The 20,531-nt window shown below is 50.9% G+C and overlaps 3 protein-coding genes and 1 non-coding gene across 4 annotated transcripts, besides 1 other annotated feature; 1 reads left to right on the top strand and 3 right to left on the bottom strand.

Moving 5' to 3' along the window:
* Positions 1-83: 83 nt before the first annotated feature.
* On the bottom strand, positions 84-6,191 carry NFIA_091720 (putative TFIIIC transcription initiation factor complex subunits Tfc3; the record flags this gene model as incomplete). The annotated part of the gene is made up of 4 exons (XM_001261108.1): positions 84-4,282; positions 4,335-4,779; positions 4,837-5,906; positions 6,125-6,191. The coding sequence occupies 4 exons, from the start codon at positions 6,189-6,191 to the stop codon at positions 84-86; spliced, it is 5,781 nt and encodes a 1,926-aa protein (XP_001261109.1).
* Positions 6,192-6,514: 323 nt separating this feature from the next.
* Positions 6,515-6,625, bottom strand: NFIA_091710. Its single transcript has one exon. It is a non-coding gene; the product is annotated as a tRNA-Leu (tRNA).
* Positions 6,626-7,493: 868 nt separating this feature from the next.
* NFIA_091700 (uncharacterized protein) lies at positions 7,494-8,816 on the top strand (the record flags this gene model as incomplete). The annotated part of the gene is made up of 6 exons (XM_001261107.1): positions 7,494-7,671; positions 7,745-7,863; positions 7,921-7,982; positions 8,042-8,067; positions 8,139-8,488; positions 8,550-8,816. 6 exons carry the CDS (start codon positions 7,494-7,496, stop codon positions 8,814-8,816), a joined length of 1,002 nt encoding a protein of 333 aa, XP_001261108.1.
* Positions 8,817-10,001: 1,185 nt separating this feature from the next.
* Positions 10,002-18,632, bottom strand: NFIA_091690 (FMP27 family protein; the record flags this gene model as incomplete). Its single annotated transcript, XM_001261106.1, has 1 exon — positions 10,002-18,632. The coding sequence occupies one exon, from the start codon at positions 18,630-18,632 to the stop codon at positions 10,002-10,004; it is 8,631 nt and encodes a 2,876-aa protein (XP_001261107.1).
* Positions 18,633-19,897: 1,265 nt separating this feature from the next.
* Positions 19,898-20,531: part of a mobile genetic element that runs on past the window's edge.

Genomic DNA, 20,531 nt, shown 5'->3' with positions numbered 1-20,531 from the left:
CTGAACACCATTGGAGGTCGGCGTTTCATGACAGTACTGCTATACAGCTAGATACATTATATCGGAGAGTCAATAGCCAGTTATCATGCCAACACCATCCACCACCATTCTTGAACTTGCCATCCGGTGGTCTCCTCAACGGGTTCTGCGTCCTCGTTCTCCCTGCGTAAAACACCCACATCCGCCATCCATTTCAACAAGAGGAGTACCTCCCACGCTCCCATTGATGGTTGCACCATGCTCGCAACCCCCTTGGCACTGATCCCGGGACGCACCGCGACGATCCCCACGACGGCCGCCACGGCAAACTCCCAGAGCACCCTGACAAAGTTGCCATGGATATCAAACCACAGGGGGATCTTCTCAGGAACGAATTCGCCTTCGCTGATGGCGGCGCGGGGCGGACACGGCGGCGGCGTGTTGGCGACTTTCTCCCCGATCGGGTTGCCGTATGTATACGACGCCTCGACTGGCTGCACCTGGACCACAAAGCGCAGCTTATCCTTGTCGATTTGTCTGGTTAGGTAGCCGCCGTCTGTGAGCCCGAATTTGTCCCGTGGGGGATCCTTCGGTTTCAGGATGATTCTGCGCTCGGCGGCGAGGTTGATCAGGGCGAGGATGTCGCCGTCTTCCGCGTGGTAGTTGATGGTGAACGAGCCGGTGCTTTGCAGCGCCGGATCCAGGGTCCCGGTTTTGAACCGCGCGGCTCGCCGGAGCTGCGTGACCTCGATGTTCCGCCTGCGGCCCAACATGTGCAGGAAGAACTCGGTGATGTCGTAGTTGCGGCCCGGGGTAATGCGCCCCCTGTTGCCCTGCGATACGACCCGCTCCGTCGTCAGGGACTGCAGCGCATCGTCGACAAGTCTGCCTCCGAAATTGGCCAGGGCTTGCCGGGCCTCCGCGGGCCGGTATGACTCCTCCGGTGCGACGATGTTGGCTCGAACCCACGTCTTGGCCACTTCCAACCGCCCAAGCTCGGCTTGTCGTGCTGTAGGTTGGGTCGGCTTCTCAGGCACAGGGACGGCGAAAGGAACGCCTGCGTAGAGAGCACGTCTGCGGTTCACAGTCACCCCATGAGTATTCTGATAGAGTTCATCCAGCGTGACCGGCGCCTCCTCGCGCAGCTCAAACACGCTGTCGAACTGGTCCTTGGTGGCAGGAAGATCCGGCAGCTTCTCGGACTTGGGAATGTCCAGCTCTGTCTGTGCCCAGTCGACGACCCTCTCCCAATCATATCCTTCCAAGTCTTCGTAATTGATCGGCGGCACCTGGCCGTTCGCGTATGCTACAATAAACCGCTCCTGGAAGTCACTCTGCATCTTCGCTACCTGCAGTCGGTTTCTGCTGAGAATGTTCTTCCCCCGCTCTTGGATCATTTTCGGATCCTGGTTGGGGAAACTCTGGCAAACCAGCTGCCAGTCAACGATCCTGCCTTCATAGCCGCCCGCTAGTGCCCTAACGACCACAATCGCAGTCAGAATCCTCTCTGCTATCAGACGTGGCAGATGTTGAAGAGCTCGATTCCGACGCGCAGCCGGTCGGTTTGGCGGTTTTGGCACGACGACATGTCGAGGACCTTCGGCGGCTAGTTTCTCCAACCGACGGTTTTGCGGGACATAGTCGTTGCGCCGTCTACGAGAGTCGGCGGAAAACAGCAGATCCAGTGCATCCAGCGAGTCATCCGAATCTTCAGCGTCAGAGGAAACTTCCGATTCTGAAGGCTCTTCGGATTCCACTGCCTCTTCTGCCTCTTCGGGTGGAGATTTTTCAGGTTCAAGTAATTCCAAACGGCGAGCTGCTTCTCTAATCTTCCTGGCTCTCGGAACCCGCACCCTAGGATAGGCGCTCTGATCAATTTCAAACTGAATATCCCCTTCTATCGGGACTGCCTCTGGGAAGTCATCAAGCGTTTGATGGATAAAAGAAAACTCCTGGCCTTCGGCAGCTTTTTCAAGTATGAATTCTTCATTCTGGAGCTCCCACCTCAAAATCACACCGGTTTCACAGAAGAACTTGCTTGTGCGTGGATCCACAGCTCTGGAGAAGTCTACTGGGGTTCGCTTTACCTGGTCCAAGATGTCGTCCAGAGATTTCGGAAATCGGAAGGCGGCTCTTGCACGGGCAACGGCCCCAGCTCGGACCGCTACAAGCCCAGCCTCTGTCGAGAAGGTGCCCGTACTGGAATGAAACGTCTGCACTGGATTCATGAACATAGCGTAAGGTGCCATGAGTGAAATAGGCATCCAGAGACGTTTCAACCTGCGGGGAGCTCTGGCAGCCTCCTCTTCTCCAGCGAGGCCGTCAGCTGGGGTGTGATGCTTCAGGATGCGTTTCCGTTGCTGAGCCTTTCCTCGAGTCTTGGAGATGGGCCCCAGGTCGCGCTCCAGAGAGTCCCGTGCGGGCCCGCGTTGAAGTCTGGCGAGTCGAACAACTCCAGAGGGACGTAGAACCTCCGTGTCAGACTGGAGGCGCTGCAGCAGCCGGCGTTGAATGCTCTGTCCCTTTCTCTTCTCCAGAGCCAGGACAAAGGCTGGCTTTTGATGTAAATGCACGGTAATCCCGCGCTCAATGGGGAGTTTCGCCATCTTAGGTTCGCCGCTCGGCGTACTCTTCGCACTTTTCGCACTTGACTTGGTCAGTTCAGGATCCACAGCAACGCCGGGTGGGAAGTAGTATCGAGCGGTCGTGGTGAGCATCTTGTGCTGCAAGTCTTTGATTACTGGATGATCAGGCTGCAGTTCAGGCTTGGCGACAATGCTCTTTGTTACCATTACCCCTTTGCTGTCCCTCCCACTGAATGTGAACTGCCGAAGTTTGCCTGCGTCAATCAGGTGTTTAATAGATGTCTTGACTGTTCGCATGTCTGGCTTTTCCTTGTACTTTGTCTTCTTCCATGCAGTTGCAAATGGGTACCATATTTCGGTACCCATGGAGTATGCGCCTCCGGCTCTCTCAATAATATCCATGATAATGCTCCTGCGTAAGACCGCAACAGAGCCTAGCTTGTCTTGCCTCTTTGTGCGCGGTCGATGCCCCTCTGGCGTCTGCGATGCGTCGCGCTGCTGGACATCCGGTGTCCCGTCAGTGGGTTTCAGGTCGATAACGTTGGCTTCTTGGATGTTACGAATAGCGGCGCCTGGCTCGGCAGTTGCAGCCGGGGTGGCCTCATCCACCACCATGTCCACGTGTGCTGCGTCCTCCAATGGCCTGCCAATTGCTTCTGCTTCAACCCGGCGGTGTTCTCCATTCTCGACTTTGGTGGGCTCTGATGGAGCAACATGCTCAGCGACGTTTTCAATCGTGGCTGTCGGAGAAAGGGTTGAGGCAGTCTCTTCACCTCGCTCAGCTTGAGGTTCATATCGACGCTTTTTGTACGGTGTCTCTAAGTTTTGACGAGGCTGCGACAGGCCGACTTGCTTTTTCCCTGCTGGTGACGGAGCTTGTGCCTTCTGAGAGGCTAGTCCTTCCATGCTCTTGCGGACTGCGACATCTTCCCCGGTAGCAATTGGAGACGGTTCCCTTCTCCGTTTGCTGGCCCCGGAAGGTGCGTTCTTGACGGTGCCGATAGAGGGCTCACCAGTCTGCTGTCCGTCTGACAATGTTTTCTCAGACCTTAAGACTTCAGCCTCAGCGACTTGCCGAGAAACCTCGGTGCCTTCAAGACGCTGCTGTTTAGACGGTCTTTGATGATCCGGCTCAGCTTCTGCGTCAAGGCGAATCCGACTCCGAAGCGTTCTTTTCGTACCTCTCGAAGGAGTGTCTGGCGCTGCAGAAGTCGTTGCAGAGGTGTTGATCGCAGTAAATGAGGGAACAGGAGTTGTCTCAACACTCTGAGCCTGAGAAACTTGTTGACTAGTGCTAGCAGCTTCATCTTCTGGTTCGCCTTCCGGGCTCTCAGTAAACCACGGCAGTGATGCTAACTTTGGCGACCTGAAAACTGCAAGGCGGGAGATTCTCGGACGACCTTGTCGTTTCCCCGCTGGCCTGCGTCGTCCGCGAGGCGTGATGTACACACCGGGTTCTGTGCGCTCAAGGAGCAAGACACTGTATTCAGTCCACGTCTCATCCAGCCCCAGCGCCTCGAGTTTCTCTTTTTCAGACATCCCTCGGAATCTCTCTTCGTCGCGTTGCGCTTTCTTCAACCGCTTGATAGCCAGGTGGTCTTGTTCAGGAATGACATCCCCTTCCAATTCAGACAGTTGTTCCTTCTTGAGCTTTGGTTTGTTGGGGGTTCCCTTCGGACGTCCGACTCGATTCATACCTGGCAAGCCGAAACGTATGACTGCTCAAGAGTCAACACCAGTGGTTCACTTATTGCCAGGGGCTAAACTTACCATAGCTATCATCCTTCAGCCGTAACGGCATAGGATCATTTCCGGTGCAATTGTAATCTGCTGGATTGACAGCCAAGATGCCAGCCAGAAGCGATGCATTACCATTCTTGATAAGTTCCTTCGTAGGGACAGCTTTGGGTAATCCATTCTCGTCCAGATCGGGAACAGCATCGATGGGCGGTACAGAAATTTTCTCTGCCTTGGTGTTTCTGGGGACAAATTCGACAGCTTCCCACGATGCCTCTCCGGCATCAACGAGGTTTTGGAAGTTGGCCGTTGAGTAATGGATATAATGTGTGATAGTCTTTTCAAGTGCCGTGTCCCGCACAATGGCTAGATGGCGCAGGTGTAGGGGCTGGGACAACTGCCAGCATTCCACTAGCCGGGCCAATGTGTTTTCCAGTGGTCTGCGGAAAAAGCTCCCGAAACCGGCTCGCAGGATATCCTAAAGTAGGTCAGCAGAAGCCACTTTGCACATTGAGTTATCCATCTGCACACTCACAAGGTTGGTAATCCCAGAGGTTCCGGCTTGGTCGACAAGGTCGAATATCTGATTGTGTATATTACGATCCGGAGACCAAGCAGGAATCGTTCGACCAGCCTCCTCCACGGCCCCCTCTTGCTTGACCATACCAACAGCTTTGTCGGCCCCGGCAGGAGCGAAATCTTCACTGGCATCAACTGGACCCGCACCGTCTTCCAACTCTAGCCCATCTTCCTGCTCGAGGTCGGTGTAGATATTTTGACTATACTCATGAAATAGCTCATAGTCCCTCTCCGTTGGCTCCCGAACTAGCATCACACAGGGATGCAGCTTTTTCATATCATGCGCATACTGTGACGTCGCCCTAACGCGCTTGAGCACACCGATACGCTCGAATTTGCGCAAAGCTCGGGACAGAACTCTCCATCGCCAGGGATCGGCGAACCCAAGAGCACTCTTGAGATCGGTACGGGCGATGATCTTGTACTCCCGGAGGATGGCAAAGAGCCTGTCGTTGAAGTCCCTAAAGTCAATAAGGCGCTCTTCCTGGTCGCCCGCTGTGGCAGCACCAGAGAGGTCGGACTTGGAGAACCTTCGCAGCACGCAGAGACTGGTCCGTACAGACTTGATCTGTATCGCCCTTTTCTCAATGTACCCCTTGTCTTGTAGCACGTCGGTTCGCTTGGGGACAGAACGCTTATCCTGGCCGCTGAGTTTGACTAGATCTGTTTGGAAGACTCCATTGGATTTATGGGACGCAATGATGGAGAGAAGTGCGAATTCCAAGGGAAGCACTTTGGTCTCATCCGGCTCATGACCAGCCACCGCTAGCCATCTCCTTTCCCTAGAGACGAAAACCCGGACCGCATGTTCAGGGTCCGCCTCACGAGCGAGTCGCTCAGCATCATTCAGGTGCAGATGATTACTCTCTCGGTCTCTCCCGACTGAAACTTCTGGGTGTCTTGTCAACCAAGACCAGACTTTTTCCTGGAATCGGCGATCGACAGTATGACTCCGTGCAGATGTCTCATGGGTTGCGCTGGAGTAGAATGTGTCGATGAAAGTCAAGATATCCGCAGGAGATGCGCCTATGCATATTAGTTAGGGTAAGTGTGGTGAATGAGGTACGACGCGATGATGATAGAGAATGACTACATGACGGTGCAGTCTCATTGGATGAATGGCAGAGAGACGGCGTCCAAGGTCGGGTATGCTTAAACTAGTGGGTGCGGATGCATCAACGTGCAGGAATAGTGGGAGAAAACACAATAAGTACGACACCAGAGATGTGAGAAACATAACCCACCTTGGTCGCCACAGAGCGCAATCTCCGCGAGAAGATGATCAATCAAGTCTTGTAAGCTTGGAGCCATCTGTCCATCGTTCTAAGACAGCCGGTAGGGTTGCTGGACAAACAAGATATCATAACATACAACGGAGAAAAATTCTGCTGTTGCTGGTAAATTGAAGCAGGAGACGAGATTCGAACCGCCGCCGTAGGAGAAAGAAATTCCTGAGCAGAAGAAACGAGAAACTGGACGAGAGGCGGATATTGTCACGTGACGAGAGGGCAGACCATCAAAAACACCCAACTACCAGTATTACTATTACTATTTATTCGTCTACAGCAGGGGACATTTGGAGGGCAAAGAGATGACCAGACAATTACGACGAATAACAAAAAAAAAAAAAGAAATGACAAGGGTGGGATTCGAACCCACGCCCCTTGCGAGACACGGAAACTGATGAATCAGTTTATAGGTCCAGTTCCTGAACCGTGCTCCTTAGACCACTCGGACACCTTGCCTTTGATGCTTCAGAGTACATAGAAAGTGCCATATGTCAAAATCGTCATTTCTTCAATTATGCTATTTCCGCATTGTATGCATAAATTGATGCCGGGGATCGTCAATGATCAGCTGGGTGGGTCCGGAACTTCTTCAACCGTGATATGCTTTGTAGAGTTGCATAGTGAATCTATCCCTAGATCGGTTCCTGATAGAGATAAACAAGGCAATTGTTTGGTGCTCATGGACCCATGGCCCTACATAAGCAGTCGTGATGATTGACAATTGATACTGCCATGGAACACACGAGCCTACCGTAGTAGTGATAGTATGTGTGGCCGCTAGATATTTAAGTCAAAAACATGGCGGCGCTAGGCATACATCACCCGACCCACGAACCCTGTGTCCATCGTAGATCAAGTTATATCATCTAGACCCATTGCCAATGTGCTTCGATTGCCGACCAAATCAGAATTGCGATAACATGATACTATTCGAATACCAAGACAAATACAAGAAAAAAATGACAGCTCGTCGACGATTGCGATCAGATGACATCATCCGCGGCGACGCCGGTTACGTCAGGCACCACGCTGCTTGGGGGCCTGAGGAAACCAAGTCCGTCTATCAAAAGAAATCTTAAAACACACACGCCCGAAAACTTATTCAAGCCGACAGTTCCGAGCGCATCCGTCTCTGATGAAAATAATAATAATAAAGCTTCAAGTCGCCTCTTTTCAGCTTGACTTGCCGCGATCTATTATTCCGTTGTTCCTCACCATTACTTCCCAGCGCCCTCATCAGCGCTTTGCCATGAGTTTCACGATCTAACCACTCTTATCTCCGAAAGCATCGCCATCCAACAATACAAACCGCCACTCTGGACTGATGGAAGAAGGAACTTCTACCACGGTGCCTCTAGAGCCTCCACCACTTCCTTATTCACTGCATACGAGAAAGAAATCCATCGCCATCTTTTGGACGATTTTTGTGCTCGATACATTGGCCCAACCTCTGGTGCTGTACTGGGCCCTCTGGTTCGCCACGGATCTGTCGCACAATGTGGGTAAGTTATCCGCTCTCGTTGTAGGAGCTATGGACTTGGACAGACTGCTCATATCACCGAAATGGACGAATAGTCTTCTCCATCGTCACTGCGTCCCTTGGAGGTGTCTCCGTCTTCGAATACTTTTACCGTCTCTATCACTTGATTCGAAAAGATTCAAAGTCTCGACCATTGAACGCAAGGAAATCATGGGTAGGCTAAGCATAGAAACACCAATCATGTGATAACGGGTACTGATATTCGCGATAGCTGGATTTCTTCCATATCAATTTCACAATCGTCTGGTTGATTCTGGCAGTTGAGCTCATTGTGTAAGTAGCGCAAGTCTGCGAGCTGTCCTCGGAGTGACCATGCTAAACCATCTTTCCAGTGGTACGGTGCCTCATGAACCATATGGTATGTTTCCATGCTTGAGTTTCGTCCATCCAACCACCCTCCGCATTGCTGATCAACCGCGAATTGAACAGTACGCCTCGTCGCCATGGTCCTTCCCACCGTAATGTTCTACTTCGGTGGCGTCTACCTTACCCTCGATATGCTCCGCGTCTGTGGATTCAAAGCCCCCTTCCGGATATCCTCCACACCAAAGGGCTCCGTGATGCCCACAGCCCTCTACGTCCTCATCGAAGACGTCGTCGCCGTTGACGGAGGCGGCGGCCAGATCTACCGCTACGCACTGCGCACCCGATACCTTTCGAGCCCATACTTCCGGCGCATGCTCTTCGAAATGAACATGTTCTGGGCAGGAGGCTCAATCGTCTGTGCAGCTGCCATTACCGCCATAATCTTCACGACCTCGGAACCCGTCGCCTACACTGTACGTCCCCATTCTCACATCCCGCAAATTAACATAGAATAAACCAGTAACATTCGAATAGCTGGGCTGGTCCCTCCCCTTCGCTTGGGCCGGCGTCTGGACCCTCATCACCATCCCGTGGGTGCAAAGCGACCTTCGCCGCGAAAAGAAAGCCTGGAGGGAGAATCGCGGGCAAGGAGACGTGCCCACGTACACCGATGTCGTCGGTGCCCCGTCGGCCCCGACCCGTCTCGAATCAGTCCAGGGCCACCTCCCGAGTTTCTTGCCCTGGGTGCGGGAAAAGCAGTCGTCGCCGACTACTCCGTCTGACGGGCACTCGAACGTGTGATCGACCTGTCTACATTTTCTTCAGTCAAATCAAATTTCAAAGCAGACTAACAAGTTTTAAACGGTCGTTTGTGCTATTATGAATGAATGCATCTGGCGTTGAGATGGAGCTGTCAATTCACGGACACGGGAACATCGGAGAGCGTCTTTCATTATTCGAACACAAGCAGAAGCTATGGCGAGATGTGTGATGTGTATAGATACCCCAGCGGTTGTTTCGGTATGATTTCCTTTTTCTTCTTCGTGTATTTCTACAATTGTATCAACACTTTCTAAGCTTCAGTCTCAATGTCTTTCTCAACTTCACACTGTATTAGTACTATCATCACGTCTGTCACCTCCACGGAGCTAACTGTAAGAAGCTGTCTTTGAAGAAAAAAAAGATGCTATTCCTATTTCCATCTATCCATCTTTGGTATCCAAAAACGAGTAAGGTACTCCCAACAGGGCGCCTCAACTATGTACTAGAAGTATTCTCCACGCCACCAGGAAATGCAACCAACTCGATCTAATCCCTCTCGATCGCCGTATTCCCATTCCAAAAAAAAGAAGCAAACAAGATAGGGAAGAGTAGAACTGTACAGCGCTGAAAGGCAGAACAACACGCTCGCCGCAGGGGAATCCGATCGAATAAATGTCGGGGAAATTAAAATTGGACAGGGAGAAATGACGGGTACACAAACCCGATATATCAAGCTTATCTGGCGGGGGGAAGAACAGAAAATGGATCGGGTATCTGACGCCCAAATACAATCCACCGCACAGAGATAAACCATGGCACAAGATACTTGCATGATTCCGGATATTGAAACGAGATCGGCAACTAAGAGAGGCTATTGGGGGTGAGGAAAATGGCAGGTGGTGAAAGGTGAGAGGGTGGTTGTAATGGAGGACGTCGCACAACTTCGTGGCTGGTCTGTTGAGCGAGCTGAACTTTTGATCGGCCGTTATTTTCGCGACGGCAGCAATTTCCGTCCAAAGCTTCGGATGGTCATTTTGTGACTGCATTGATCAATTAGCGACGAGACCTCCATGACGCTGAACTTCTTGGTATATACCTCTCATCTGGCCCATCCCAAATCTTGGTCTCAGCTCTTGCAATTGCTTGGCCCGACGTCAATGGTCGGTTGGGAGGATTGACGATCCTACGAGATTGCTATGGTGGTGGTTAGCTTCTAACTGTTCTCTAAATTCGTACGACATTGTAGAGACATACCTCCCAGCGAGCATCGACATCCACTTCACTCGCAGAGCGTGAGTCAAATGGTGTGCCTTGATCCTGGACGCTAAGCATACTTGAGCCTAAGGATTGTGATCGCGCGAGTGGGGAGGTTCCTGAGTGAACTGAGCGTTGAGACGTTGACTCCGAATGTTCGCTGTTCGAGTCATAACTCGCTAGGCTCTGGGTTTGGCCCGACGGGGCATTTGATGCACTGTCCGGGTTCTGAAGTAGCTGAGATGAACTGGCAAGCTCGCGATAGCGTTTCAGTTGTTGCTTTGAAGGTCGATGATGAGAAAATTTGTTGCCAAGTATCGCGGGTGCGTGAGAGATCAAAGCCTTGATGACATCCTTCTTCAGTCGCAGAGCCAAATCCAAATTGGACCATGTCTTGTTCCGGTATTCTAGAACAGGAAGTCGGAAGACAAAGTCATGGATGTCCTCGAGGTTGTGCTCTCCTTTGCCTTTGTAACTCAAACAAAGTACGACATCGTTCACCTTCACGTGAGCAAGGGTCATATAGGAAGATGCGCGAGACATCATCTGCGATAGATCGTCTTGCGCTTCCTTGGATTTACCGCTCTTGTTCGGTATCAGGGTAAATTTCTTGCCTTTATCTTCCCCGACGTTGGCGGTCGAGCCATTGGCGAATGACTTGTCTGTAGGCTGTCTGGACAGCATTCGCATGCTCTCAACTGACTTCTTCTTGCTCAATGAACTAGCACTCGTTGCTGGACGGTCTGATTGGGATACTCCCAGACGATTGCTGCCCTGCTGCTCTTTCTTGTGTATCGCCGTCATGCCAAGACCCTTAAGGTTATACGAACTGTGACGCGAACGAGGTCTCGTTTCGTCTGCCAGCGAAAGCGTGGGTTGCAACCTGAGCTCAATAGCGCCGGGTCCTTTGGACCCTGAAAGGTCCTCGGTTGAGATGTCGCTTGTGCCTTGCGCGCTTGGAGGCGGAGATGGGCTATCATCGTCTTCTTCCGATTCCGAGGCATCCAAAGGTTTCATGTTCTTGATCATGAAAGGTGAGAAACCGCCATCGAACCCATTGGAGCGAACATTCGGAAAGATATACTCAAACACCCTTTGACCAAGCTCGCGCTCCAGTTGTATCTTGAGCGGGAACAGCGACACCTCGAAGTCATCGAGGACGGGAATCCCGCCAACAGCTTCCAACATGTGCCATTTGACCCTAATCATATTTTCATCGGGTTCGTCCAGGTTCTTGGCCTGGTCAAGATACGGAACGATGATTTGAGGGTAGATGGCGTCCGGCAGAAGGTTCAAGCCGTATATCCGTTCAACTGCCACGAGATTGTGATTCGAGCCATCACTATTGTCCGTGCGATCATACTCGGCATTCCGTAGCTGGAATTCGACCAAAGGCTGAGACTGGTCCATCATAAGATGCCATACTACCTCGGATGCAGAGATGTTCCATCTCAGAATTCCATTTGCTCCAGACGTTGTCGGCTCGATCCGTCTTTGAGATGTCGTGATGGCTTTCATCAAGAAGAATAACTCGTCTTCGCATTGAGCCAGATCCTTTTCCAGCACCAGCCGGTCTTCCCAGCCATGCTTGTCCAGGTACTTGGCGTTGATCTGGAAATGCTCTTTGATCTCCTCTAGTTGACGGATGCGGGACTGCAGCTTGAACACCATCTCCGGAGCACCTCTCAGGTCGCTGAAATCCGAAGTGAGAAGTATGCGTTCCAGACGTTCGTTTCTGACCTTCTCCAGCGGTTCGCTATAGAGCAGGAGATCCAGCACGATGATGTACATTGAGTAATACTCAGCCGAGTCACAAATAGCGCGAAAGTGAGGAAAGTCAACACTAATATGATCCATCCTAGTCTCTTGACCATCTGGACCGACGTGCTTGGATTGCCCTTTTGCCACTTCTTCATTGTACTTCAGACGCAGGTTGTTGTATTTGTCGTATCTCAAGCTGGCAGAAGTCTTCTGGATAATTCTCGAGAAGCCGAAAGGATTCAGCTCAAAGTCAAACATGGCTTCGAGCGTTACCCAAGGTGGCCATGCCGATCCCGGAGCGTTACCATACTTATTACCGGCATAGAACTGCAAGTGATTCATCAGATTCTTCTGAGTTGCAACGAAGAACTGAGCACCATCCATGTCAAGGGAGAAGCGGCGCTGCACCAAACCGCTGACATCGTCTGAAACACGTTCTTTGTCCATGATTGAAATCACCTTCAGTTGCATTCCACTCGCGGCCACCAACAAGACTGACTTCTGATTTTTCTCGCTCTGAAGCTGGATCTGCGGCGCAATCAACCGTAAGTAGTAACTATTCTGTGGAGTGAACTCAGGCGATATATTCTCGCTAGAGCTGTCAGAATCTGGCTGGGTCTGGGTACCCGAGTCAACGCTTTCCTGTTCATCAGCACTGACAAAGCGTTTGGTATCATTCAGAAGTTGTTCGATACGATCCTCCACACTGTCTTCGTCTGTGTCCGCATTCGATGGCCGTCTCGACGAGCCCTTGAACATTTTGGATCGTCTTTGGTTGTTTTTGTTCTGTTCTTCGACAATGTCGAGAATGAATTTGACGGCTCTGCGGGACATGTAGTACACGAAACCTCGTCTTTGGCTCACTTGATGAATATAGCGCAGTATAATGTTGCGGAGTGAGTTGTTCCACTTCAATTGCATGTTGTGGATCAAGAAGCGGTTGTTGAAGTCGCTAGCGTATTCATCGTTGCGCGACGAGTACAAGCCGTCGAGATCCGCTTCTTTGCCATCGTTTGTTGAATCGGAGTCGGCACCAAGACGGAACGAGCTGTCGCTCGCGAAATTTTCAGGCTTCTTGTCCATTGGGGTTTTCTCTTCACGTGCAAGTTGCACTTCAAGGCGACGAAGCCCAGTCACAAGGAAGGCACGTCTCCGAGCAAGCGATTCAGACTGTCTGACAAAGTCATCGTGCTCCTTTTTAAGTTCGGAATGATGGTCGACATCCTTTGCCATACGAAGCTCCTGCTCCCCAATCTGACGATCGAAGTTCCGTATTTGTGCTTCAACGGTGGCGAGGCGATCCCTGATCAGTTCCATTTGTACCCGACGAGGTTCGTTACTCTCGGACATAACGCAGTCGTGAGTGGGCTCATGCCCGAATGGGCTGTACCCTGTTTGATCCGGCGTTATATCGCCATGGTCAGTCTGGCGAAAGTAGGTAAAACGTGGGGTGAACGCAAGAGGAAGTATATGTGTTTTCGGGTTGGACTCTTGAGGTAGTATCCAATCAAGCTCAACAAAGTCATCCATATCAACCCAATCAAGGTTCTGGTCTGGGATAGTGAATCGTGATAAATCAACCGAGGGAACTGGCTGCTGGAAGGAAGATATAATATCGTCCCGGTTCTTCTGTATGTCATCGAGATTCGTTCCTTCAATACTAACTGAGACGGCTCTGAAATCGGCCGCCTGCAAATCCAATTGGCCTTGGTTGATCCGCATGGCGCTTGACTTTGTTTGCTTCAGGCGACCCTTTGCTACCGTCTTGATCTGCTCCCGCCGCTGATGGACATCGAGCTTCAAACTGTCCAGACGAACCTTCAGCCCTGTTGCTGTGACCACATCTTCCGCATAATCCTCACGGTCCTTGTGCTTGTAGATGTGAGCCACAAATAGAGGCGCGAGGAGCAGTTTGTACTTGACAGTAGCAAGATGGCGATTGAACTTCTTGCTGGTTTTGGTGATACCAGGCCAAAGAGGACCCTGGCGGACTGGGAGAGACATCACACCCGAGAATAGAGACCACCAGTTGAAGAAGTGCGTGAAGAATCGCGGACTCAAGTGAACGGCGTTGTAGCTTGCTGAGGGCTGAAGATGGTCAACATCCCAGTTCCTGCTCACAGGTGCAACGACCGAGATGGACAAGTGGATGTGGTTGCTGCGGAACCCACGATAGGCGTCGTAGTCCTGTGATGAAAAGTTAGACAGAAAAATCACCAGAAGATAAATTGTACATGCCTTTCGCTCCTCTGGATCGATAAATTCCGGATTTCGAAGGACCACATCGTAATGCGGTTTGAACTCAAACGACCGCTTGTCCCCGTCTATGTTACGTTCAAAGACCAAGCCAGCAACTAATCGGACGTCGCCCGACAATTTCATCACAACCTTCTTGAAAAGTGTTGCGTTCTTGAAATCGCTTGAAGAAGAACTGCTCTCCAAGTCCTGCGCGGTGGCCTCTTGTGCGTATCGAGCCTCGTTGCTGTAGTCTGGGATCGCCAGCACATATTCCCCACTTGTAACACTCATGAATTCCTTCGGATCGTCGCTGGTGTGGATTTCCCATTTTACGTCTTTCCTCCAGCACATGACGAAGCCGCCTCCGAAGCCAGTTACCACATATGGATCCCTAGAGCCTTTAAGGCGCAGGTGAACGTCGCCGTCCTCCTTCCATAGAACTCGTATGCGCGAATGGAAACTTAGACGGATCTTGTCCCAGAATCCAACTCTTTCAGACGCATCTATCTCAGTCTTCGTGAAGCCTTCTATGATTTTCATCATGTCCTGAATCACAGGCTGATATGACATACCCCAGGAGATGCTTGTCGGGAGACTAGTATTGATTTCGATGGTAGGGTCGGAGTAAGTCTTGACAGGAGACACAGATCGCCACACATCAATCAAGAAGGGAGGACTCGTGGTTCCATCCGAAAGTTCGGTTGATGGAACGAGTTCCAGCTGTACCTTTCTCGACGACCTGTAGTCGCGGTATTCTTCGGCTATAACAAAATCCGTTCGCAACGACCAACTTGAGAGTCTGGGAGACTGGCCCGGTCGTAAGGCAGGTATATGTAACAAGTCCAAGGGGTAGTCTCTCAGGTTGACTCGAGCTTCGCCCATGTTCAGGTGGAAGCTCATTGGAACGAGCAAAGCGTATTGTGTGGATAGAGGGATTCCCTTTCCAAGCCTATGGAGAAACGACGGGAACTCTTCAATAGGGAAGGACGGTTTGTCTATGACTAGACTGAGGTCAGTTATCAAGGCTGACATGATACCAGGCCTGTTTGGAAAGGCGAGAATTTTCTCGGTTACAGTGGCATCATCAGGCGGCTCATCGGCTCCAGAGAAGAGATTCCGAATTTCCTTGATGGAGCTGCCTTGAAAGCGAAAAGCCGCGTCAATCTTCTGCTTCCAAGATCGAGCATTGTGTTCTTGGAGACGGAACCAAGCCTTTTCCTCCGAGATTTTGGAATCGGAAGACAGGCAAGCCGAGCCCTCCGTATCATACCGGAATCTCCTCCCTCGTCCGCCCTTCGTATCGTTAGCATGGCCGCGAGGCTTCGGATCAGCACTTTTGCTCCTCTTCGTGTCATGGCTTGTCCGTTCGCTGCGAAGTGTCCGATGGCTGGACCTTGTTCTCAACCTGGATGAGGCCCGACGCTGTCCTGACTCCCTGATTTTCTGAATCTTGAGCTCAAACGCCTCCTCTCGCGCTAACCGTTGTCGCTGCTCAAGTAGACCCGTCCGATAGATGCAACCTAGTTTCCACTCGAAAGCATCATCTTCTAGCTCGAATAATAGAGCTTTACTCCGCAGCGAGATCCGTGGAACCTTCTTTGGGGCTTCTGGATCCCTTGCCGAAATGAATTCTGATGAACGGTTCTTGAAGCGATGATGGAGCTGCTTAAGAGCTTTAGCAGTGTTGACCCAGTTGTCGAAGACACGATGCATGATCATGTGATGAGGGACACCTATGCGGATAAAGTCGGTCCAGACGTCTATTGACTTCTCCTCGACTAAATTAGAGCCCTGCTTTAGTTTGAACTTGCGCAGGTCAACCTTGACGTTATTCATGCTGATAATTCTAGCCCAAACACCCTTGAGCTTGGGAGCTTCGGCATGTAAGCGAATCAGCTGCGCCTTTACGTAGGGAGACGACAGACGGTGAGACCCAGCCGCCAATCCATATATCTGTAGCAGCATTGGAGGGTCGGCAGGTAGGAAAGTTTTGACTTGAACGACTGTAGCTCTGATATCCACCGTGATGAGCTCACTCCGTTTGAGCGGTGGCCGTGGAACAGAGGGAGAGGTTGCAGAATCCTTCGGATGCCATTCGAACGGTGGCTCGGTTGGTGCTTCTGTAGGGTGTTGAATGAATGCATCCTGAATAACAGACACCGCCACTCCAAGACAGTAATAGCGATAAAGTGAATACTGCAAATAGACACCCTTCAGAACCGAGTTAATATGGAAGATAGGACCAAGACGGTCACTTTGGGTGCTCAGTGCAACCTCAAATCGGGGAAGTGAGAAGAACGGCTCAGGCTCCAAGTAGTCTTCAGATTCAATCACAAAGCCTTCGAAGCCACGGGCGTGAAAAGCCAGCCGTCTCCCATCCGCAGCACCATGTTGAATTTGTCTGGGCGGTGATGTTGGAGGAAATCGAAACGGCGATTCGTCACCAATGGTGGAGTGACTTGGGGTGCGTCGCCGTACGAGGCTGATGTGAGTCGGTTCGGCTTTTTGGGCTCTGTATTCTGCAGTCCATGATTGCAGCTGTAATGAAACTCCCCGGGAAAGCTTTGAGACGGTACTGTCCACTCCGGCGATTTCCAAACTGAGACCCGTGGCCTCAAACTGAAAATTGAGTAACCATGGCGGGATACGCCTTAGTATGCTCGGTTTCCTTTCTTGGCGTGCCATCGAGGCCCTCCTCCTGTTCTGCATCTGGGCTCGAAATTGCTCAACAACCTGGCGGATGCCGCGATTGACCTCACCATTGACCATGTGGGCAGAACATGTGTTCAGTGTCCCCGTAGCGATCACGCACACCTCTGGCGACGCGTTGAGGAGGACCTTGAGTTCCAGGGTCTCTGTGGTCAGCAGATTGTGCTTGACCCCGGTTGGGGTCTGATAGTACAGCTTGTGATCTGCGACCCGATAAACTGACGAGAGAGAATAATGTACTCCACCTTCTGACGAGTGCGAAGAATCTATATCGAGAGCTATAGCGGATATAGAGGAGATTAGAAGATTATAGTCATCATCAGAGCCGGCTGATTCTTTAGTTATGGGGAGGACGAGTCGAACGACAGGCTCATGCACGGACAGCTTAATATTGGCTTTCGGGAGCAGCCGAGAAATCAGTCGATGATTGTCGCGCTTCTTTCCGTGCGAGGAGGATGCTCGGGTTTGAACCAGACCGAGAAGTCGGTCAAGATGGTGCGGTTCTAGATCGAGAGAGGGCGAGGTAACGACAAAATTGGCAAAGAGGATATTTGTGTTGCGCTCCTCTGCATTATGATCATCGAAAGAGCCAACGGTTTTGGAAGGAAGCGTAGTCTTGATTGTTGTAGTAGCCATAGGGATGTATACGATGTTGTCCGTCTCGCCCGAGCTATCGTCCAAGCTTACTGAGAGAGATATGGCGGCCAGAAGAGCCTGATGTGCGACGTCGTCCCGCTGAAAATACATGCGATGTGCGGGACTCCTTTGGTCCATGCGATGCAGGTCAACGCCGATTTCATGGGATATGACGTTCAAGTAGACCGATTTCTGCCCCGCAGAAGACGGCTGGACAATGCGAGACAGTCTGAAGAAACTCAAAGCCAGTTGAATTTCCCGAATGCCACGTAGAAGGGAGCTTGCAAATTCTTTTGAATCAGCGACCGTTCGCACAATCACATCGTCACGACTACCGGGTCTGTCCAACTCCTCGACAAAGTCGGCAAACGATATCTCGTCATCCGTGTCATTGACGATAGGGTCCTTCCTCGACCGCCGGAACTGCTTAATCCGTTGCGAGACAGTGGCCAATTCATCGTATGGAATATGGAGTCTTCCGATTTTCAGTGCAATAGAGGTATCCCTGAGTCCGTCGCGGTCGCTATGGAGAAGTCCGTGGATATTGACCTGGACGTGATCCAGAACCTCAGCCGGCTCGTTGCCATCGACCGCGAGAAGGACGTTTTGCACGTTCATGATCCATTCGGCCGGGCATAGTTCACCAGACTCATCCTTCTTTCGGCGAAACACCTTTGCCCGGTCCACCATCTTCCGCCTGGTGTCCACCGCCAACGAGAGCGATCCTATCTGGAATTGGCCGGCTTCGAGGAAGTTGATCGTCGTATTCACCGCAACGACGTCCACCAAACTGAGCCAATGTATCTTTCTGTGTAGTCTCTTGACCTGCTCCTTCATCCGTGTGAGTGTCTTCCACGTCTTGCTCCGCCGAGCTCGTGCTGGGCTGCTCTCCCCTCCATCCTGCGAAGTATCCCCCACGTCCGAAGAGCTTTGAGGCTCAGGCACATCCGCCTTTGCTGTGTTGCTATTACCCCCCTTGCCCAAAGCCGAAGGGTTCACGGTCACCTTCAGTTCCGTCAAGCGAAGACTCAGCCATGTCGGTTGCGCGAACGACGGAGGATGTAGAGATAATCCCAAGCCACGAAGTTCGATTTGTATCCCTTCTCTCGGAACATAGGCAATGCGGCGGAGGGAAAAATAGCCGATTCGCTGAATAGAAACTCCCGTTGCGATTCGAACGATGGCGAAGATAAGGAACGAGGAAAGGTAGAGGAGGAGGAAACCCACGAGGACGGTCGTCGGATTAAAGAGCGTCATCGCGTCTCGCGACTAGTAGGGAGACCGATCCGTCGAACAAGGCCAGGAGATTGACGACACAGATCATCGAGATACTAGCCGATCCTGCGAATAGTTTGAGACAAATATAATATAAAAAAAAAATCAAAAGTCGCCGACCTCACTAGGCTAGAAATATTCTTGCCCTGAGGAATGACCCGCGATACGAGCAATTCTTCACAAGTGTTCGGAGTCGGCGAGGAACAGGTCTCAGTAAGACCAGAACTGCGCACTGGCCTGCAAAGTGTCCGAAGAGAGCCTCGACAGTGATAAGCCAGGCATGCTTCGAATAAGAATGAACAGATTCAGAATGTGATGGATATTGAATGATGGTAAGGAGGGATCATAAGGTGATAGATAGAACCGGAGCGGCTGAACCATAGATCCATCATCTGTCAAACTAGTTATCAAGAATAATAAATAATGTCAGCAACAAGAGACCTGCCAAACGGTGGTTGCGGGCAAACGGGGGGGGAACAATAATCTGGAAGCGGAAAGCCCGCCCACTTGGTCAGAGCTAAACTAAACTAACTACGGAATACCGAATACGGAGTATTTGGCTCTGTGGCGGATCGGCTGTCTCGGCATTATTGCTTGGGGTCAACTGGCGAACTCTACCAATCTAGTGGATTATTAGCCACGATAGTATGGGCCGCAGAAGATAGATTACCATCTCAGGAAATGACTAGAGCACGTCATGCAGCATTGGATGTGTGGTTCTTCCCTGCTTCGGCAATGAGTTGATCGCCCCTAGTTACTACTCTCCGTAAAGGAGCCTCATTGACCTACGAAATCATAGAGCTTTGGACTTGCCTAACAATGAACACACATATATAAATCCATACTGGGGACTAGGAATAGGAGGCCCCTAGGAATGCCGTCGATCTTTATAATCTAACCAAACTAACTAACTCCCCTATATGACAGGTCTCCTTTCGCAAGTGCTATTAACCACTACCTTTAGGGGTACGATTTGTTATATAATCAAGCCAATACTTATAGTTAACGTAATCCACGGCCGAGTCGTCCACACGGCCGTCCCGTCCATTTTCGCGCCCATCTGCTGCAGATTTGAAGCCTTTCAACCCCCAACATCATTAAATTAGACTATTAAGTAGCTGAATATATAGCTATTTATTAGGACAACTCCTTATAGTATGTCCAACAGTCCAACATCCACTGCAGCGTGGTGCAGCGCGCTGACGAGATATAGGTGTGGGCTCATCAACCTGCTTAACAAGTGGCATATCAAGCTGCTGAACACGATTCTGGCCTTCTTGTACAGATAATATGGTATCGCCACCTAGATTAGCATGTCTTCTTGCCTTCTTCTTTCTTTTTCGTTCATTCTCTGCCCGTAGAACCCTAATTTCTTCTTGTAGCAGAAGGTTTGCATTCATTGCCACCTGCGCAGCCTTCTCAAGATGTTGGATATGAGATATTGGACTACTAGAAAGCTTTCTTTTCTGAAGGCTTCTCTGTATGCTGCGGAGCTTGTGATCAAGCTGGCGAGTATTCTGAGGTGTTTGAAAGGCAGATGATACTGAACCTTCAAGAAGTGGTGGTGTTGGCGTACGAAGCTAAAAAGTAATCTTTTCAAGAACCCTGTCTTGATTTAGTGGCTTAAGACCAGCTCCTGCAAAGCCACTGCATATATTCTCTTGATTAAAGATCATCTCACGCGCAGGAGGATATAGATGTAGAAAATCCTCTTTATCAATGTGATTGTTCCCAGCCACCATCATCCCTTCAACGAGTTTCCCATATGCGCGCTTAAGTGGGCCAAAAACACCAACATCCAGTGGTTGTAGAAGATGAGATGTATGAGGTGGCATGCAAAGACAGATGATTGCATTCTCCTCACAGAAAGTATCAAATTCT

This window comes from Aspergillus fischeri, genomic scaffold (assembly GCF_000149645.3).
Source record: "Aspergillus fischeri NRRL 181 1099437636264 genomic scaffold, whole genome shotgun sequence".
NCBI classification, from domain to species: Eukaryota; Fungi; Ascomycota; class Eurotiomycetes; order Eurotiales; family Aspergillaceae; genus Aspergillus; species Aspergillus fischeri.
Note: the sequence above shows the minus strand (reverse complement) of the source record. Positions and strands in the feature narration are given on the sequence as shown.